Consider the following 20,322-nt stretch of genomic DNA (forward strand, 5'->3'; position numbering starts at 1 on the left):
ACAACACTCCAGCATCCCAACCATCAACTGCAATCCCATTACTAATGATTACTTTTGCCCACAACTTGCCTCTATCAATTTGCAACCTCCAGAGCCACTTAGCTAGCAAGCAACATTCCTTTCCTGAATATTCCTTAAACCAAGCTCACAAAATATTTTGCTTTTCCTAACCACATCCCAACTCACTCTGTGGTCCTTTTTCTCCTCCCCTGGCTCCCACAAGAAATCCCTCATCATCTTTTCTAACCTCTTGCTAATCCCTTCTAGAATTCTAAACACTGACAAGAAATAAACTAGCAAGTTGGCTAGAGTAAGTAATTTTTCTTCCAGGAAGCCAACTTTTTATTAAATCTCTCTATTACCAGATTCCAAAAGTTGCTACCTCTAGGAGTATCCCCCAAAGGCATTCCTACATATAATTCATTGACCATTGAGAAACCATGCATTCCAAGATTACTGCTGCCTCTGGAATTCCCATATCCTCCATATTCAACCCCACAATGCAACTCTTATCCCAATTGATTTTTAGAATTTCACATTCTCTCAAAAATAGTAACAATCATCTTCATGTTTTACACCCAACTAAGTTCACCACCATCACGTAAGAGAATTGTATCATCAGCAAACTGCGAGTGAAAGGAATCTCCTCTCTGCCTACTCTCCAACCTCTTATTAGATTTCTAGCATCATTCCTAGAGATTATCCTACCAAGAACGCCGACTATTAATGTAAACAAGAAGGGGGAGAGGGGACTCACCACAGTTCCAATCACCAAAATAGTGTAGTGGTAAGTCCAAATGCACTCTAAAATCCATTTATACCACCAATCACGAAACCTAGTTGGGTGTAAAACATGAAGAATCCCAAAATCAATCAAGTCCAATTTACACACCAAACCATTCTTACCAGATCCCTTGAAATCTTCAACACTTAATTTGATCTGTAATTTGCCCTCCCTTTACAAAAGCACGTTGAGAAGGAGAGATTAAGAAAGGAAGAAAAACCTTGATTCTTCATAACACCACTTAGCAATGATTTTATACAAGTTATTTACTGAACTGATCCGTCTGAAATCTTTTGGACTCACTACATCAGCTCTTTTTGGAATTAGAGCAATAAAGGCGGAATTGAACCCCAATTAATCACACCACTCAAGAATTCAATAAAGACCTACAAATCAACTTTCAACACATCCCAACAATCTTGATGGAAAGCCATTGTGAACCTGCCATGACATGGAGATTTGGATCTATCCATAGAAAATATCATTTCCTTAATCTCCTCCAGCTCAAAGCTTCTTTCCAACCACTTCATAGAATCTTCTAGTAATTTATCCCACTCTAGACCATCAATCCACACTCTTTTATCCGAAGGCCTCTTAAAACTAGCTTTAAAATGATCCACAAAAGCTTGGGCAATCTCACTATGACGGATCAGGGATAATCCATCCACCACCAATTTTGAAATAAATTTTTTTCTACTCCTTAGGTCAAGTGTTTCTTGATTTCTGTCTCTAGCTTATTTATTCTTTAAGTAACAAGTCCATCTCTCCTCCTTATCCCTCTCTCCAAAGGTCCCCAAAGCTTCGCTTGCGTCCAAATGCTGAATATTCCAAAGTGCTGAATATTTTGGCTTTAATTCCACTCCTTAATTCTGGCTTTAAATCCCTTCAACCCATTCGATTTGGTTATGAATCAGCCGGGGGCTAAATATTCCACTCCTTAATTCTTCCGAAGTGCTGAATATTCCACTCCTTAATTCTGGCTTTAATTTCTTTCAATCCATTCAAATTGGTTATGAATCGGCTGGGGGCTAACCCAAACCCAGTCCATTGACACTCTTAACTGAAGGTATGGCTCTAATTATCCCATATGGGGAAGGGAATGTATAGGTATCTCCTTGGGTAATGTCTAAATTGTTAAGCAAAGGAGAGATTGGGGGGATTTCTTTTAAGAGAATGGAGGGGGCAACAAGGAAGCTTCTGAACACTCAATATGGTCCAATTATTAATATGGGCTGGAGCATAAGATGATGGGAGCTGGAATGCTGTCCAGCATTTCTTTGGTAGTAAATAAATACTGTTTTTTAGATATGATAATTTGCCGAGTTTTGAGAGGAAACTTAATGTTCATAATAAACAGAACTACTATTTTTTTAAATTAATATGCATGCTGATTGGAATATAAAACTAGAGAAACACCCTAAGATATAGTTTTTTTTTTATAAAAGCGTTATCACCCAGGTATCACCTAAGCACCCAGTTAGGTGACTAAGGTGCTCAACTGTCATGTTGCCTAGACAGCTTGACAACCATGGTCCTAAATAAACACTTCCTATAAACCTATTAAAAACTGGTTGACCCTTAGTTTACAAGTGCTTACATTAAAGTCCACATTCCAATACTCTAACACCGTCTATGAACATGTCTAACAGTGAAACTGAAGAAAGAGAACACTTGTAGCATAGTTGTCAAGGTGACGCCTAGGCGACAAGACGCCCCATATTCGCCAAGCAGTTTTGTATTTGTGTTATATAATACTTTTGTATTCCTAATTTTTTGAGATTATAATTATAAAATAGACAATATTAAAATAAAATATTCATTTTGTGTATTTATATACTAATTTCTTTTTATTATTTTCTTATTTGTCAGGGTTTAATCAACACAAACATAGCTAACTGCTGTATTGAACCCTCAAAGACTTTAAAACTTGAACCAATAGGTAAGGAATAACTTAAAATTTTGTCTAATCAACACATTTTGTTCTTCCACCTTTTCTTTATTTTTCTTCATATTTTTCTTCTTCTTCTTCCACCTTTCCTTTTCTTCTTTTCCTATAACAAAAATCGGGATTCAACCCTATATTTTTTATTTTATTTTATTTTCTTTATTCTTTTTCTTCTCATGAATATGTTGATTTTCTATACTTGCCTAGGCACCCGCCTAGGTGACAAGGTGTCCCCTTTCACCTAGCCTCACCTTGGCACCTTGAAAACTATGACTTGTGGGTTGTGGGTTAACAGAATTCCTTGAAAAAGCAAATAGTTCTAATTTAATGATTCAAGACCATTTAAATTTTGTACAGGAATATCAGAAATGTTTGACTCTCTCAGTGCACATTGAGTTAATTCTCTAAATGTCTATAGTTAATCAATATCTAACCCATCTCCCAGTAAATGGATCAAATGGTTTAACGGTTCTTCAGCTATCCTAGTTCACATGCTATTGGCTATGTTAAAATCTTTAATTGACTGGCCAGGTCAACAAAAGGTTGAAAACACTATTCAAAAGTAAATGCTCTAACAATTCTGGCATGTTTAATTGTGTGTACAAACTTGCATACAACTGCCACATGTCTTACGAAACTCATTCTTAATGTGCTATGAACTATAAATTAAGGATATAGAGGGCATCAACAGACGTCAAGAGGGCATGATTGAACCCACCCCCCTCCCCAATAAAAAAAAAATAAAGAATATTAGGTTATAATGAAAAACAAGAGACTCCCTCCTTCCCTCAGAAACTTGAAATTCAAATCAGGAGGTATTATACAAACAGCAGGTGTTGGACCACTATATTTCTCTTCTTTTTCTCCATACCTTTTTAATCTGAACTTTCATCTAGTAAAAAAATATATGCTGATCTGAATTTCATTTTTACCAACCATATATACTGACATTCTAGTGGAATCATCTAAGGTTTATTAAGCAAAATAGCATATAATCCAATATATTTATATTAACAACATAGACTGACCGAAATTAACAATCTTTTCACCAACATCATGTATTTCTGATATTACATAGACTTGTTCCAGTCTGTGGAGCCCTTCTCCAACACAAGCTCAGAAAAATCTAATTATCACTCACACATGAACAAATTTTGGAAAATAAAGTTTTTTGACAATTTCTAAAAATTACATAGAAATTATAAAACCACTATAGCAATTAGTGTTATTTAAAAGTCTGAAGTATAATGAAAGAACGCAGGGACCCACCTGATGCTCATTACTCCTAACACAGGACAAAATAATATAATCTTTCTCTCTTCCCTGAAAGGAATCCACACTAGCAACCTAACAAGAACAAAGAAATATGTTGAAGCAATGAATAACTATTAAATGAAAACCAGGCTTCAAGCGATAATAATTTCTAGAATTAACCTCAATTTCCTTGTAAAGCTGCTGTCTGAGAGCACCATTCCTTGACATATAGTTCACTATATAGGCTCGCTGCCCTTCATATGGTGTTATAACTCCAATCTATAAATGTTGAAAAAAAAACTGAAAATTAATCAAAACTATCCAAAGAAGTTCACAAAGTTAAAAATCAAAGAATTTTGAAATTCCATCTGAAATTATTTAAACTAAAAATCAGGTACTTCAACTCCACTCTTTTCAAGAAGAATTTTATGAGAAGCATAGCAAAAATCTTCACAAAGTTAAAACCCAAGTTCAAAAGACAACAAGATACCTGGCTAGGAACAACACCACTCCTCAAGAAAGTAGTAACAATTTTTTCAACATTTGCAGCCTCAGTCCTATTTAAGTATGAAGTTCCACTTGCACTTATCTCCTCTTGTCCCATCTGTGTGCCAAGTATAAAATAAACAAGAAACACTAATAATTACTACAATAAGTAACAATCGGAAACTAGAATTTTAAGAAACATCGGGATACAATTTATAAACTACCTGAACATAAAAGAACATGGGACGATTTGGCACAGGCCAAGGAAAATCAATCCCTGACGATTGCCTTTCATTGATGGTCACTCCATTTTGAAGTGTACCTTCATAGAAGCTGTTAGAAGGAAACTCTGAAAGGGATGGATGCATACGGTATTGCACCTACAATTGAGAGTAAAATTAGAACTGACAGTAAAAATTATTCTGGTACTAAGAGTCGCATCATAAATACAATTCTAAAAAAGACAGATGGAGGAAGGGACAGAAAGCAGGGAAAAAAAAGAGGGAAAATTGGTATAAGTGTAGTGTAACTAATAGAAGGAAAATGCATCATGCAACTCTAAAAATGCCAACATATCACAGAAAAAAGTTATTACAATAAATATTTACCATTCACAATATCTATGTTATTAAACATATGAGTAAAGCTAGTCTACAGTTCATACAAGGAAGAACATTGGGGAGAAAGGACATGAACAAGTAACCCTGATGGCATAAAATCTCATTAAGTTAAACCAACTCAGTTGACTTTAAGATCAATCTTACAAGCAATTTTGTATTAGAAGAAATTGATTTTAGATGGCATTTATTAACAATAATAAATCCAAACCCATTTCTGACACGCTGGCATGAGTAGATAAACCTAGATGGCATTTGCCTAAATTCCCCTTCTTCAGTTGCTAATTATTATTTGGCATGCAATTGATCTATTAAATATTTATCATGTCATATTATTGCATTTGAAATAATGGAATTAATTGAGTTAATAAGATATTGTATTTAGATATGATTATTTGCTATTTTTTGGGAGGATAATTTTCTTAGTAAAAAGCTTTACTGTTTTTTCAATTTATATGAATGCTGATTGTCTTGTATTATTAAGAACTAACCTAGAACTTAGTTTTTTCTTCATTGTAAAATTCTATCACCTAGGCAAAGTCTATGTCCCACCTAGATGACTGGGTACTCCACTATTGCCTAGATGCCTTAACAACTATGGCCTAAGCTAGAAGTACGGGAAACAATCCAAGGAACATGAAGAAAAAACAATCCCAGAAAATTGCCACATCACTCCAAACTAGAAAGATGAGAAGGAAACCTATGAACATAAAACCAGACAATACATGAATAAAAGAGCAATCTTACCTGCAATCTAAATGGTTTCACACCAAGAAGCACAAGACGCTCAAAGAGGGATTGAGCTAATCCTGCACGAGCTGCCTTCTTGCACATGATGACTGGACCAAGTTGACAATGGTCTCCAACAAGAACAACCTAGTTTAAAAAGAAATATCATTAGATAGCTTAAGTGATAAAGGAATTTCAGGATAAGGCATGTTGGATCAGCAACTACCTGTTTCACGCCAAGCACTAAAGGAATGAGACATTCAGGCTCTGTCGCCTGGGTAGACTCATCAATAAGAACCTGAAAGCAGAAAAGATTCCATGAACCAACTATAGAAACATGACAATATTAACAGTGTTATTGATAAAAAAGAAAAACTGGCGTGTAACCATGTACAATGAACATCTTGCATCCCAAGGTTGACCTAATCTGACTAGCCACCCATTTTATCTTACATTTCCCCTCAAGGGATTACACCTCAATGCAAGGAAGCCCTATTGACATGACACCTCCTATGGCAAGCCCACCTGCTTGGTGATTGGCAGATCTTGGAATGCAATCATAACTTATGTTCAACTCCTCAGCCAAGACTCTGACTTTCCACGACTGTAGAAACATGGAATTGCACATTGATATGTTTTCATATGTTCATGCAAGTCAAAGTTATCAACCTGGCGGAATCTAAAATTTGCTAATCGAGGATCCCCAGCTCCAACACATGTACAACAGATGACATCAGCACTCTGGGATATTTCCCTCTCAGTTGCCCTTTTCAAGGCTTTGTACTTCTTCTCATCACTGCTAGATAGCTCCCCTGTGAAAAGGAAATAGAAAACAAAGGGAAATACAGTTAAAACACAAACAACTGTTAATCATACAGCAGTTTAACAACTAGACTTTTGAACTTTGGCCTCTCTGATTTCCCTCAACATAACTTTGGACCATGGTATGCATGCTTCTATTTAATCCATGAAGTATCCAAAAAAAAAGAGTACTAGCAAAATCCTTGGTAATGTTCTCAAAGAGAACTATTTTACCCTGCACATATGCATCTAATCCATGAAATGTTAAAAAACCCTATTTTGGGGGAAAGTATAAGCAAAACACCAGGGCATGCTCTCAAAGAGAAATCTATTCCATTCACAACCAAAGTAAATTCCTAAGCTACAAAATACAAAAAAGGCAATGGCATACAAATTTAGCAGATATGCCTACAATTAACGGTGGCCCACAGAAGCTAACTAAAAAAGCTGTACCTTGTTCATCCTTGAGTTGCTGCAGCTTATGAAGTTCGCTCTTTTCAGATGTATCAAGATGTCGGACCTGTAGTCACAAGACTTGTGTTAGTATGGGAAGCCTATAATGCTAATCACAACCAAAACATTCATCATATTATGACTGAGTGTGCAAATCAATCACAGACCTGATAGTGCAAAGTTAAATGCTCAACAGGAGAGCTTACAGCTTCCCTCGATTTAGCACAAAGCCTAACAACCTGAAAAGTAAGGGGATAACATAGATCAGTGAAAAAAGAAGACCAAATAAATGCTTAAACAAAAAAAAACACATAAACAGGCAACGTACAATTAAAAACACATAAAGTACTTGATCCTGGCAGAATTTACCACAAGGTTGCATTCAGAGAATAAATCCTTTCAATCAAATAGCAGGAAAAACCAACACTACCAATAAAAGAATATGATAAATTTAACTCAATCACAACCTACAAGAAGAATATGAAGGGAGAAACGAAAAGCCTAATAAAAAACCATTTGAAATATATTTGGTATGGTGGTTTTGAACCCAACCCTAACCCTAACCCAATTAGGGGTATAACAAACCCATCCATAATGAGTCAGGGGGAGCTGGTACCTAATAATCCACCTCGTTAACACCCTTGTTCACCTCTAACTCAATATAAATTAAATTTATTAACTATTTAATTAATATCAAATTACTACCTCTCTCAACAAGTAATCGAAGGGGGAAATTAACCATAGAAGATCTAGGAATAATTTTCCAACTAAACCACATTTACCAATATAACTAAAATGCCAATAAACAACAGGACTGGATTACACAAGGAATTATTACCAGGTTGCCAGAATTGCTTTGAACAAATTCCAAACCTTGTCCTAAAGAAAATTTCATATAAACATAAAAACCTAAATCCAGATTTGCAGGCAAGGGAACCAGGTTTTGCAGTGCTTCTTTGGACCATCCACCATCCAGGAATCCAAAAAAATAGTCATGTAATGAAGACTAATGTGAACAGGATTCGTCTGATGAGTTGGTGAAAAACTAACAGGAAAAAATAAAAAGGGGGGGCAATATGGCAAGGCTTTTATACATCTGTACTTGCAACAAGAGACAAGTCTTTTCCCTCCACCACTGTAGTATTAAGTGCAAGAAAAAGTTGCCTGTGAAATAGAATTAGAAAGACAGAGGTGCTTTTCTCACTATTGTCATAAAATTATGAAAGAGAAGTAAACTTCAACTAATGTCCATTTGGTCCATGTACAAAGAACAAAGTAATCTAAATATTGCTGCTCTAGATATGACCATGAAGTATTTCTATCATCACATTTATGGCTTATTATATTTATGGAAAGTAGGTAACAGCTAATGTCATAAAGTCAGCCAGCTTTGACTAGGAAGTCTGCAGAACAGCCACTCTCGGTATTAACCTACCATATTGATAGTTGTTGAAAATTGATTGTTATTGATCATATTTACCTTCAACCCAGTTGCACTGATCTTTTCAGCAAGTTGATCTACAGCAACATTACTTGGAGCGCAAACCAACACCTGGATAATTAAGTAAAATCAACAATCATAAAGTGCAAATAAACAAAGGCACAAGTAATTGTTGGGGGGAAAGGGAGGTGGGAAGAAGGAACATGCAAGTAAATTCAATTACCTGCCCTTGTCCTTGTTTAGCCATGTGGTATACAATAGCTGCGGAAGTAACAGTTTTTCCTGTGCCAGGAGGCCCTTGTATTAAACTAATTGGTTTCTGTAGTACACTCTTTACAGCAAAAACCTGCAAGTACATGATGAAAGTTAGGAATTTCCAAATAAATTACTTCTAAAACGGGAGATCTGCAAAACAATCTAGAAATGGAAAAATGAAGAAGAATCAGTGAATATTTCATATAGGAGAAAAAAAGAACCACTAACATTTTGCACCTGGAAGAAATATATGGGTATGCACAGCATGGGCGAAGAGGTCAAGTGAAAGGTAATACTGATACGAATACAGAAACAATGATGTATGAACCAAGTGTAACACACAAAGTGGAAGTTACTTAATGTTGAAAGGGAGCAGCATATACACTGAAATTTATTTAACGTTAAGATGAAAGGTTGAGTTTATCAATAGAGGCTCCAAATAATTCCTTGAAGAGTATATAACATCTGCAGTAAACAACAGAGTTGGCTTTGTTTAATGCACAATGTCACTTCAACATCTTGAGCCACCAACAAATAAAAGTTCTCCCACAAATAGAAAAGAAATAACAGTGACAATCAAAAGTTTCTATATTAAAATGGTATGGAATGAATAAAAATTCCTAGGATAACACAAAGGTGCCAAGGGCAACCCCAGGCCAACAAAGGAACTCCAATATGCATCAATACTTAAAAGATATAAAAAATACAAAATGGGAACTATTCAAAAGAAAATGTTATGTTAAAAAGAGCTGCTTTTTATTTGGGTTTCATGATTCAACGGGCGGTCCCAGTTTGAGTCTTACAACACTAAGAAAATGAACATGTCAGGAATCCATTATAGCTAGTAAGTAGAAACTAGGGGTGTAGACGATATTCAGAAATCCAATTTTGAATTTGAGATTCAGCATAATCAAATAAAATTCAAACATGAGTCAATTTGATTCAATAAGTATTCAACCGATTATATATATATATAATATATATATATATATATATATATATATATATATATATATATATATAGACACAGACAGACACAGACAGACACAGACAGACACAGACACACAGACACACACAGACACACACACACACACACACACACACACACACACATATATATAATCAATAACAATTTATAATCATTATTACTTTATTAGCTGTCAGTCTTCTTTTTTATCTTGTTTTTTCATATTTGGTCTTCGTACATGCCAACTTTTCCTCTAAAGAACTGATGGTCACTTAATGTCTCAAGTAACCCATACCTTTTGGGTAAACAGGAATCTCTCTCCTTGTACCTTCTCCATTTTCATCCCTCAGTTAGGTCTCACTATTCTCTGCAGGATACAACCCACCTGCCTAATTCAAAGCAATCTGCATCCCCATGGTTTAACTTAACAGTATCACCAATGGATCCCCCAGCTGAGGCTTGGAAAAAGCAAGCAAACCATCGAATAAGGGATAGTCCTCGTCAACATTGAAATTTTGAAATGTTTGAGGTGGTGGGCATGCATGTAGCTGTGAAGAGTTTACTGGTGTTACAGATGCGAGGAATCCCTCCCTCGGCCCCTAATCCCCCATTTTTCTTCCATGCTTTCTTGCCATGTTGGCACTCGCCAGTGACCGCATCTGTTGTGGCTTTTAACTTCTCCCATTGATGCCAACATCACCTTCCATCCTTGGCAACAGAACAGATGTAAGATAGCAAAGGGTTAAGTGTTTTTCTCTTCGTCCCACTTCAAATCTCCCTTCCATATCACAGAGCATTATCAACGTTACCGAGCTACAAAGCATTCACTTGAGAAACACATAGTTTTCCTCCATTGAGAGAAGCAAAGAGTCTCTTGAACTTTACGGCTGTAACAGTACAGAGGTAAGTTAATCTGACTTGAATCCCAAACTCTAGCCTTTATCACAGTTAACTGAATTTGATTCAAATTTGGTATTCGATCAATCACATGAAATTGATTTCAGATTGTCATTTAAAACTCCGTTAAATGTTGAATCAAATTCAAATAGCCTTTTGCTTAATTGGAGTCGAATTTAAATGTGGTCAGAATTGATTTGAATTCATCCGTTTACACCCCTACTTATAACTTGTTATTAATCCCCGAAAACTCCACAATCATTTTTAGAGGCCCCACAATTGTATCAACTCAAGTCCCTAAAGAATGGGGAATCTTCCATGAAACATATATCCTACACCCACACCCAAAATGGTTCCAGTAAGTCATACTCTCTTGTTGAGGAACTATCTAAGATTTTGTCTCTTGAAAATCCAGAGCATCTTTTTGGACTAGTAACTAGATTTTAATAAAGAAAATATGCAATATCACAAGCAATAATAGTCAAGTACATAGTCAAATGGACATAATGGACATGCCTGAGATGCATTAAGTTCTGGAAGGCCTGGTGCACCAAAACGACGAGGTAGTGTATTACGAACCACCTGAGCCTCAACTTCATGACCTAGCAAGTGATGATATATGTACCTGCATGAGAGAAATCATTAGTAGATTTTCAAGTGATGATATTCAGTGCCACAGCATAATCAGAAGATGGATTCTATTAAGACCTCATTACAAATAAAGATATTGTTATTTTCTTCAATCAGTGAAAAAAACATGTTATTAGAGGTTTTAAAAAACATAATACATCATGATTGTGGCAAACACCCAATTCTTGTAGGCTCGATTCCTTTACAATCAGTTCCCTGTATTCATCTCTCCCCAAAACAACTAGTTCCCCGTATTCCTTGTTCAGCAAAAAAGCATCTGCCACTGTGCTAGCCCTCCAAGGTGTCCAATGGAAGGCGGTGCTTGGTTTATCTTCCGAGTGTCTAATCTCCCTCATGTAGTACCTATACTTCCAAGTTCATTTCCTAACATATCTAAGCCAACCCACTATAACATACAACCTTAAATAACTCTCAACAATGATATATTTGTAATTGAGTGTTCTGGCCAACCCTAATCCATGTACCATTGCCATGAGTTCTGCCCTTGTTGGATCTCCATACTATCATTCCATTAGAACTTCTAAATATACCACTAACAATGCCAAATGGTTATGAGGTTCAATCAGTCATGCCATTGGGTCATCGACTGATAGACCGAGTCAACAGTTTTGTTGCAGGTAAATGGTTCAGGGTGAAATGGACCCAGAAATCAGGTAATTGATCAACTGATTCAAAACAGTGAACACAAAACAGAGTAGTGTACTTTTTCCCAAGGTACAAGTTTCTTTAAAATTTATCTGCAATTAGGTTCAAGAAATCCATATGCCACTTTGACTTCCTCTTCCCCTATCTTTACCAAAAAAAATGGTATACATCAACTGGAAATAGGAAAATAACAATTAGGTTCAAGAATTCCTGATCCTCATCCCTTTGATTATCCCAAACCTACCTGCTCTAGAAATAGGAAAATAACAATGTCCATAGTTAAGGCGAATAACAAGAATCATACCAGTCTTACCTCAAAAATAATAAGGTGCCACCTTACATGGAGGTCAACAAAGATTCACAAAATAAAGAACTATGAAATAGGAAAACATGAATAAAAAAGAGGCAAAAATTGAACAAAAACCAATATATTATAACCAAAGATGCTTGAGGTACACTGTAATCCATAGAAAGTACATGGAATAGAGAACCAATACTAGGCACCCACCCACTAACACTTGTTTCATCCACTGCAAAAGTTTTCATTGCACCCTGCATCCGATCAAAACTTGTACTTTTCCAAACAAAATCAACGCTGAAACCATGGTTCACATCAACAGGTACACCCTGCATGCAACATTAGCAATGAGTACTTGAAAAAAAAAAAATCTAGCAAAACCAAAGCCAACTCCAATAGCTTTAACAAATTGAATCCCATTCCATATGGCTCTTTTTTCAATTGTCTTATTCAAGTTTTATTTTCATTGTTCTGATGCTCTCTGCCTATTTAAGTTTTAATTGTTTCTTTGTCTTCAATTATTGTTCAACTTATCTTGCCATTTGGCAATGGCTATCTCCTCCCAATGTTAAAACATTTGTTTGGATAGCTACTCTCATAGGTATCAAGACTCAATCTGTGATACCAGAAAGGAATGATACCTGAAAAACTTTAACCAATCAAAAATCCACGTGAACGTGAATTTAAACCAGTCGAATGGTTACCAAGTGGATGTTACGGACCAATTAGTTATCAGTTTTATACGTATGATAGCTTTTTGGTATTCATAATTAGACTCTTACTTTCATCATGTCAAGAAGAAACAATAGAATTTCAAAAGCAATTACAAGTTAGGTTTGTGGGAGCTAGAGATCCCTAAATTAGAGGCTAGCATCTGTGACCTGTCCCCTCCCTTCTCTAAATACAAGTGTTCACCTTACAATTGTCCCTAAAAGTGTGCAATCCATGTTCACCCCTTGTTTAGCCATTATATCAGCCAACCTATTTTCTGAAAGGAGGTTACCATACCACTAGCCACGTATCTAATATCCCTCACAATGTACTTGTATTCCATGAACCACCCCCCCTGCTATCATTTCTTGGCCATCCCACAATCCCCGCCCGTACAAGCATAAGCATCCCTTTGCCAACTAAAATAGAATCATTAATGTATGGGAACCTAGAGATAAATTCAGCTTCATGTGTGAAAATATGAAATAATCAGTTTTTCTAGATAAAAGAAAATTTTATTAAAAAAGAGAAAATACAAGTATATTAGTATACAAGCACTATACTCCAACAATTTGACCAACCTCCCACCCACAGTGCAGAGCACAATTCAAAAGCCAAAACAAAAACAGGCCTAAACCATGAAATTATCACAACACCAACACTACAACTCTGAAGCTTCAACTCAGCATACAACCTAAACTTAAACTTAAAACCCAAAGCAAATAAAATGAGAAGACAGTCACAAACTTCATATAAGAAAATAATATAGATACAACCACTCATTGGGCATCAGAGACAGAAAGATCATCAGAAGAAACCTCCACTCAGTAGAACACAACGTCACAAGACCCCTAACAAGTAACAATTAACTTCCAGTTACATCAAAATTTACCCTCACACTCATCAATCCAAACTGTGATGATAGATCCTCATATCCATGATCAACATTTTTACTTCTCTCTCGAAATAAATCTATAAACACCTTACGGGTGAACCCTTCTAATCAACAAAAGTGTCCAGCATTTGCTTACCTGCACTTCTTTCTTTCTTTTTTTGATACAGGGTTTTGGTGGATTCTTCCTACTTTCTTTCTCCTGGTCAATCAAGTACAAGCTCTCTTTGCTGACTGGCATATAGCAAATCTGGAGGCTGAAAATTTTCCTTTATCCAATTGGGGTTACACCAAGTTGGGGGGCTGAATTTATAGACAGCCCATAAGGGAGATCCTCAAACACAACAAGGGAGATTGGTGCATGCTTCAAATGGACAAGGAGATCAGCTAATGGTTTAGCTGACATGTTGGCTAAACAAGGGACTGTAAGGGAGAGAATGTTCTGGGCAGTTTTGTAAGAAAGATTACTGGGGGCTCAACACTCTAGAAAGTTATTCTTAAGTTGTATTAATGAAGTTACTGTTTCCAATATAAAAGGAAAAAAAAAAAAGGTCGTACAAGTTTCTGGCTCCATTTATCAAATTTGAATAAGAGTTATTTCTTGAACCAAGAGATCCATGAATCAGGATCCTGATGCATATAAATTCAAATGGTCCAATGTAGGGCTAGCAAATTTGACCCCAACCCATTTGACTCACCAACTTGGAACACCCATTTGAATAAAGGGTGAATATAGGTCGAGTGATCCATTAGGATAAGGGGAAAAAGGCCGGGGTACCTGCTGGGTCATGAGGAACTTGGGTTGAGTTAGTGTTCAATCTGTTCGAAGTTTTCTTTACCCTCCAATCCCCTTCTTGATGGTTGATTTAGGGTTCAATCTGTTTGAAGTTGTCTTCCCCTCTAGTCCTCTTCTTGATCGTCACGTCTGTCATTGAAGCAACCTTCATTGCCAAAAACTTCACATCTGCCATTGTCTTCGAATCAAAGCTTCAGGTATTTCTCACCACAACCCAAGGAGTAGGGAGATGGCAATGATTGAGGTTCAAAGTCTTGTATTCACCAGTGACAAGAACTGATGTTCAAAGCCTGTTCTTCACCAACGATCAACACAATTTTCTTCTTTCCAACGGCTCTTGTTCCTTTTTCCCAAAGCATAAACTTCAAGCAATGTGAGGAATATTTGCTCCATCTTTGATCATACACATCAGGTAGGCTTTTCTCCACTCCCTTCTATTCAAGCATTTAAACTCTGTTTCCTTCTACTATTTCTTCTTCTGCCTATAATACACATCAGGCGGCCTTCGTTTTTATTTTATTTTATCATTCTTTGTATTTTGTGCAATTTTGGAATGCAATACAACATTGAACAACAGTTGATTTGATCAGTTTTTATGCAATTACAAGGGACACTCAAATCAGCTAATTGTATCATTTTTTCTGTTTTTTTGGTGTAACATATATTAATTTTTTATCTTCTTTGTTTTACTGCAATTTTTTCTTTTTTCTGAACTGTAGGTTTTCTTCAATTTTTTTTATTATTTTCTGCAATTTTTGCTTTTTTGGTTGAAATGTATAATTTTTGAAATTTTATCATTTTAGGCATTTTTATGCAATTTCTGATGTTTACTTGAGATATATATTTATTTTTATCATTTTGTCTTTTTCTATTTGTATCATTTAATATATTTTAATTCTACTTTTTGGCTATATATATATATATATATATATATATATATATATATATATATATATATGTATGTATGTATGTATATTGTATTCTACATTTTCTGTAATTTTTGTTTTTTAACTGAAGTATATTTTGTTTAAATTGTTATCATTTTACGTATTTTTTCAATTTCTACTTTTGATCTGATACCCAAAACTTTTTTCTCATTATAGATGATTTATATAATTTTAAATATTCAGAGTTTGGATGGGTCAATATGGGTGGGTGAGGGTCAGGTGTGTTTTTTTTTTTTTTTGATAAATGAATGGTATTTTATTAAATAGAGATAGAAATAGTACAAGCATGAAGCACCCTAAGAGGAGGCACGAGGTGTTACCTCCCCTTAAAGGTGGTTCCAAACCCAACTCTTTTCAAATTGCAGTTACAAATTAGCCAAAAACAGAGAATCCCTTGAAGCCCCTTGTTTAGCTAAAGAATTTGCCAAAGCAGTTGCCGATTTACTAACCCACTGAAAGCTAACTAACATGACTCTCATAAGCCATTTGACATTTTTGATGATGTCCCTATATCCCCAAACAACAGTTTCTGGGTCCAACATTCATCCCACTATCACCTTAGAGTCTCCTTCAACTATCAAATTAGTCACTACAAGTTGGTTGGAAAGTTGTAGTCTTGCACCACAGCTAATATCTCAGCCCTTGTAGAGTCTCCATAACCCACTGGACCTGAGAATAAGGACAGAATGCTGCCATCCTTATTCTTCGAGATCCCTCCTATACCCAAAGGTCCTGGATTGCCTTGACTGCTCCCATCAAAGTTCAACTTTTCAACTCCTTCCGGAGGGGGTAACCAACTTGCTTGTGTTCTATTTTTCTTGGATGATGTGGAGGCCACTGCTGCCCAACTCCTTCAAAGATCATCACTAGAGTAATCCGCAAAGAGATCAGTAGTTTTTAGCCAAAGGATTGCCTTTGTCAGTATACAATCCTTTATTTCAGCAATGCTTATCTACTTCTCCTGGAAAATTCTAGCATTTCTTTCCCCCCAAATGGTCCATAAGAGGGCTGCCCTAATACATTTCCACATTACTTTCCCTCTCTTTGTTGGCCAACCAAAAAAAGACGGATCAAAAAGCAGATTTACTTCAGGAGGCAGGTTCCACCTGTACCCAAACAGTATAAAAACCCAATTCCAAATATTTACTGTAAAAGAGCAAGAAATCAGTAGGTGATAACAGTCCTCATTCTGCACTTAAAATAAAATGAACCAATTGGGGGACAAGCATGAATAAGGTCTCTTTTTTTGTACATTGTCCACAGTATTAATTTTTCGCTTCATATCCACAGTATTAATTTTACCATAATACACTTCTCAACAAAAACCAACAATTTTAGGTGGAATTGACCATGACCAGACTTCCTTAACTGGGAACAACAAAGGGGGAGGAGAAGAGCAAAGGGACTTAATTGGTTTAGGAGGGTCCAAACAAACAGAATCAAGTAAAAGTAAGAGCTCAGAGGCAAAAACCGATTCCTCATCCCTCGACCCTCTACGGAACCCAAAATCCCAAATAAGAGACAATGAGAAAATGGGGGGAGAAAGAAACCTCAAAACAGGCTCCTTTTATAGAGGGAAATAGAAAAAAGGGAGAGATAGAGGTCTTTTAACGGTTTGTTGCCCACCCAAACATCTTCCCAAAAAAGCACAAAATTACCATTCCAGACATCATACCTTACGAACTTGAGAAATTTTGGGTGGATGCCAAAAATCGCCTTCCAAGGTGTGGTGAGTGTGGCCCATTGAGATACCCCGGCATCCCAACTAGATTCAGAACAACCATGGATACTAGCCACCACCTCATGCCACAATCTCTCTCTTTCTAGAAGCCACCTCCATAACCACTTGCCCAAAAGAGCTTCATTCTTATTTACTAGGTTCCCTAACCCTAAGCCCCCTTCCCCTTGTTCCTTGCTTCGACTCACCACCTCCCATCTAATCAAATGATCCTTTTTATCTATGCACCTAGTTCCCACAAAAAATCCCTCATCAACTTTTCCATCTTCTTGGCTTCCCTAACAGGTATCCCAAAAACATACAAAAAGTAGATGGGTAACTTTGCAAGTGTGGCCCTAATCAAAGTTATTCTAACCCCCAGAGAGAGATAGTTCCTTTTCCAGATCACTAGCCTTTTTTCAAACTTCTCTACCACCGGGATCCAAAACCTACTTTCCTTGGGATTTGCACCTAGGGGAAGTCCTATATAGGTCAAGGGCCAAGCAGAAATAGGGCACTCTAAGCAGGCAGCAATAGACACCAACTCCCTTCCCTCCAAATTTAGCCCCACCACACAACTCTTCTCAAGATTTATTTTTAGGTTTGAGACATTCTCGAAGAGGATTATTAGATTCCTTGCCCTCAAAAAATCGCATCACTCACAAAAGATTATGATATCATCTGCAAACTGAAGGTGAGTAACCGAAACTTGATTTCTTCCTTATCTCCATCCTCTTATCAATCCAACCCTGTCTAATTTTGACAAAAGTCTACTAAAAACATCAACAACCAATGTAAACGGAAAGGGGACAATGGATCACCTTGTCTCAAGCCCCTACATGCAGGGAAAAAATCCTTTACTACTCCATTTACTAAAACTAAGTAATGGCAAGACGCCAAGCACTATCCACTTGCACCATCTATCCCCAAAACCACACTTTCTGAGCAACTCTAGCAAAAAACTCCAATCCACTAAATCGTAGGCCTTTTCAAGATCCAATTTGCAAACAAAACCTTACCTACCCAATCTTATCATCTCTTCCACACTTTCATTTGCTATTAAAATTTGGTCAACTATTTGTCTACCATGAACAAAAGCACCTTAAGCTTGACTTATGATGGGGGGAAGAGCCTTTTTGATCCTCAAAGATAAGACCTTTGCCAGTATCTTATAGATGCTTGCTACCAAGCTGATTGGCCTAAAGTCTTTGGGATGTTTGGCCTCTTTCTTCTTAGGGACTAGGGCTAGGAAAGTGGCATTTACTCCACGGCTAATGACAGGTTGTTCCTCAAATTCTTTGAAAACTTCTAGCAAGTCTCCTTTAATTATGTTCTAACAGTCTTGAAAGAAAGCCATAGTAAAGCCATCTAGCCCTGCTACCTTAGATCTATCCATTGAAAAAATTGCTTGTCGGATTTCTTCCTCCTCAAAACTCCTTTCCAACCACAATTTCATCTCTTTAGACAATGTAGGCCAATCCAACCCAGCCAACTCCACTCGACTAGCTAGAGGTTTCCTTAACATAGATTTGAAGTGCGTTACAAAACAATTGGCCATCTCCTCTCACAAAAGAACCTCCTCTGATTCCTTTTTCAACCTCCACCTTAATTCTCTTTCCTAAGTATTCATGGTTCGTTGAGATTCCTTCTCATCCAGGTCTTCTATTTGGGTCATCGGATTGGATTTTTGTTCCTCTATTCTCCCAAAAAGGTCCCTATTCCATTGTCTTAAGTTCCCCCTCAATCTACTCAACTTCTTATGAAACCTTACCCCTTTCCACTGAGAGTCAAGTGTGTTATGACCCACTAACATTGTAGATTAGTGGGTCAATATGGATGGAATGGTACTCAACCCACACCCAACCCAACCCAGCCATTTGCCACCCCTAGTCCAATGAGAGAAAGAATTTCCACTAACATCTAGAACATTTCGCTTCTGAACAGAAGAGGCCTTTTCAAGTAATGTTCAATCAATTATGTATCAATATTCGTTGATTGGTCTGAGGCTATCGACAAACAAGAGAATCCTTCAGAGTTCAGAGCATGGCAGAATCAAAGGCTTCAGAATGGGTTAACAAGTGTAACTATACAGTAAAAGATTCAAATGAAGGTGGAGAATTTTCTTCCGGTCCAACCATATATTCGCCCTTACTATAAATATGTCTAAATTTGTAAAGTGCATTTATTGGGTTCTTTATGTTCAACTTGTATTAATATAACCACCCAAGGGAATTCCAAGAAAAAGCTGTGGGAATACATAAGTAGAGGAGAACTCAAAGGTCAAATTCTTTTTTGACTAGCTATTAACTAATTGTGAGTGAAGAAGCATTCATGTTTCCAGTGAATTAGTGACCTGGGTAGGTCATGAAAACTGGATAGGTTGTTGAAACCCGACCAGTTTTCAATGGTTCTGCTGGGTTTGACCAGTTCTACCATTTTTTCAAAAACTTGAAAACCATGACATTTAAAAACCGACATGCCTTCTGATCTGGGTTGACCAATCCAACCATCCGGTCCAATCCAAGTCTTACAACACTATGCCTACGTGTCAGCTCTCATGTTTTCTACGATGATGAATTTCCAAAGATTACAACTAAAGAAGAACCAACATATAAATGGGATAGGCTCCTTGCTTAGACTTTTCTCACTTCATGAAAGAATACCTTTTTTTTGTAAAAAAGGTTAAAAGAATACATTTGATTAGGAATACTTTATTTAGATGTGTAATGCATGCTTAAAGGCCAAAAGGCCATCACCCAATGCCGGTCCAGTTCCTAGATGTTTAAAGGGAACCCTAAAAATGTGGTATTGTTTTCATGACACTTTTTTTTATCAGAAACGGTAACTTTCATTAGACATTTTAAGAGAATACATTGTCACCACCCAGTCAAGGGTGTTTACCCCAAGAAAAGTATTTTCTGATTACAGAACAGCCCAAAACAAGTTTTCCCTGAAAGTTCCTTGCTTTACAAGGGTGTCGGCTAGTCCACTCGCTGACCTCCTTGTCCACTTGAACAATGCCCCAACCTCCCTAGC

The 20,322-nt window shown here is 36.7% G+C and overlaps 1 protein-coding gene across 2 annotated transcripts in view; it reads right to left on the bottom strand.

Annotated features, from left to right (window-relative positions):
* Positions 1-20,322, bottom strand: part of LOC148880671 (regulator of nonsense transcripts 1 homolog) — a 48,662-nt gene that overhangs the window by 12,915 nt on the left and 15,425 nt on the right. For both annotated transcript variants that reach the window (XM_088962653.1, XM_088962652.1), the window contains exons 8-20: positions 12,434-12,552; positions 11,146-11,254; positions 8,734-8,856; positions 8,550-8,621; positions 7,237-7,308; positions 7,070-7,136; positions 6,485-6,627; positions 6,042-6,113; positions 5,834-5,962; positions 4,694-4,849; positions 4,474-4,587; positions 4,164-4,262; positions 3,999-4,076 (exon numbers count right to left, since the gene is read on the bottom strand). In XM_088962653.1, coding sequence (XP_088818779.1) covers positions 3,999-4,076; positions 4,164-4,262; positions 4,474-4,587; positions 4,694-4,849; positions 5,834-5,962; positions 6,042-6,113; positions 6,485-6,627; positions 7,070-7,136; positions 7,237-7,308; positions 8,550-8,621; positions 8,734-8,856; positions 11,146-11,254; positions 12,434-12,552 — 1,353 coding nt within the window. The remainder of the gene's footprint in view (positions 1-3,998; positions 4,077-4,163; positions 4,263-4,473; positions 4,588-4,693; positions 4,850-5,833; positions 5,963-6,041; positions 6,114-6,484; positions 6,628-7,069; positions 7,137-7,236; positions 7,309-8,549; positions 8,622-8,733; positions 8,857-11,145; positions 11,255-12,433; positions 12,553-20,322) is intronic.

The sequence above is a fragment of the Nelumbo lutea genome, chromosome 1 (assembly GCF_056320005.1).
Source record: "Nelumbo lutea isolate HS-2025 chromosome 1, American lotus-T2T, whole genome shotgun sequence".
In the NCBI taxonomy this organism is placed as follows: Eukaryota; Viridiplantae; Streptophyta; class Magnoliopsida; order Proteales; family Nelumbonaceae; genus Nelumbo; species Nelumbo lutea.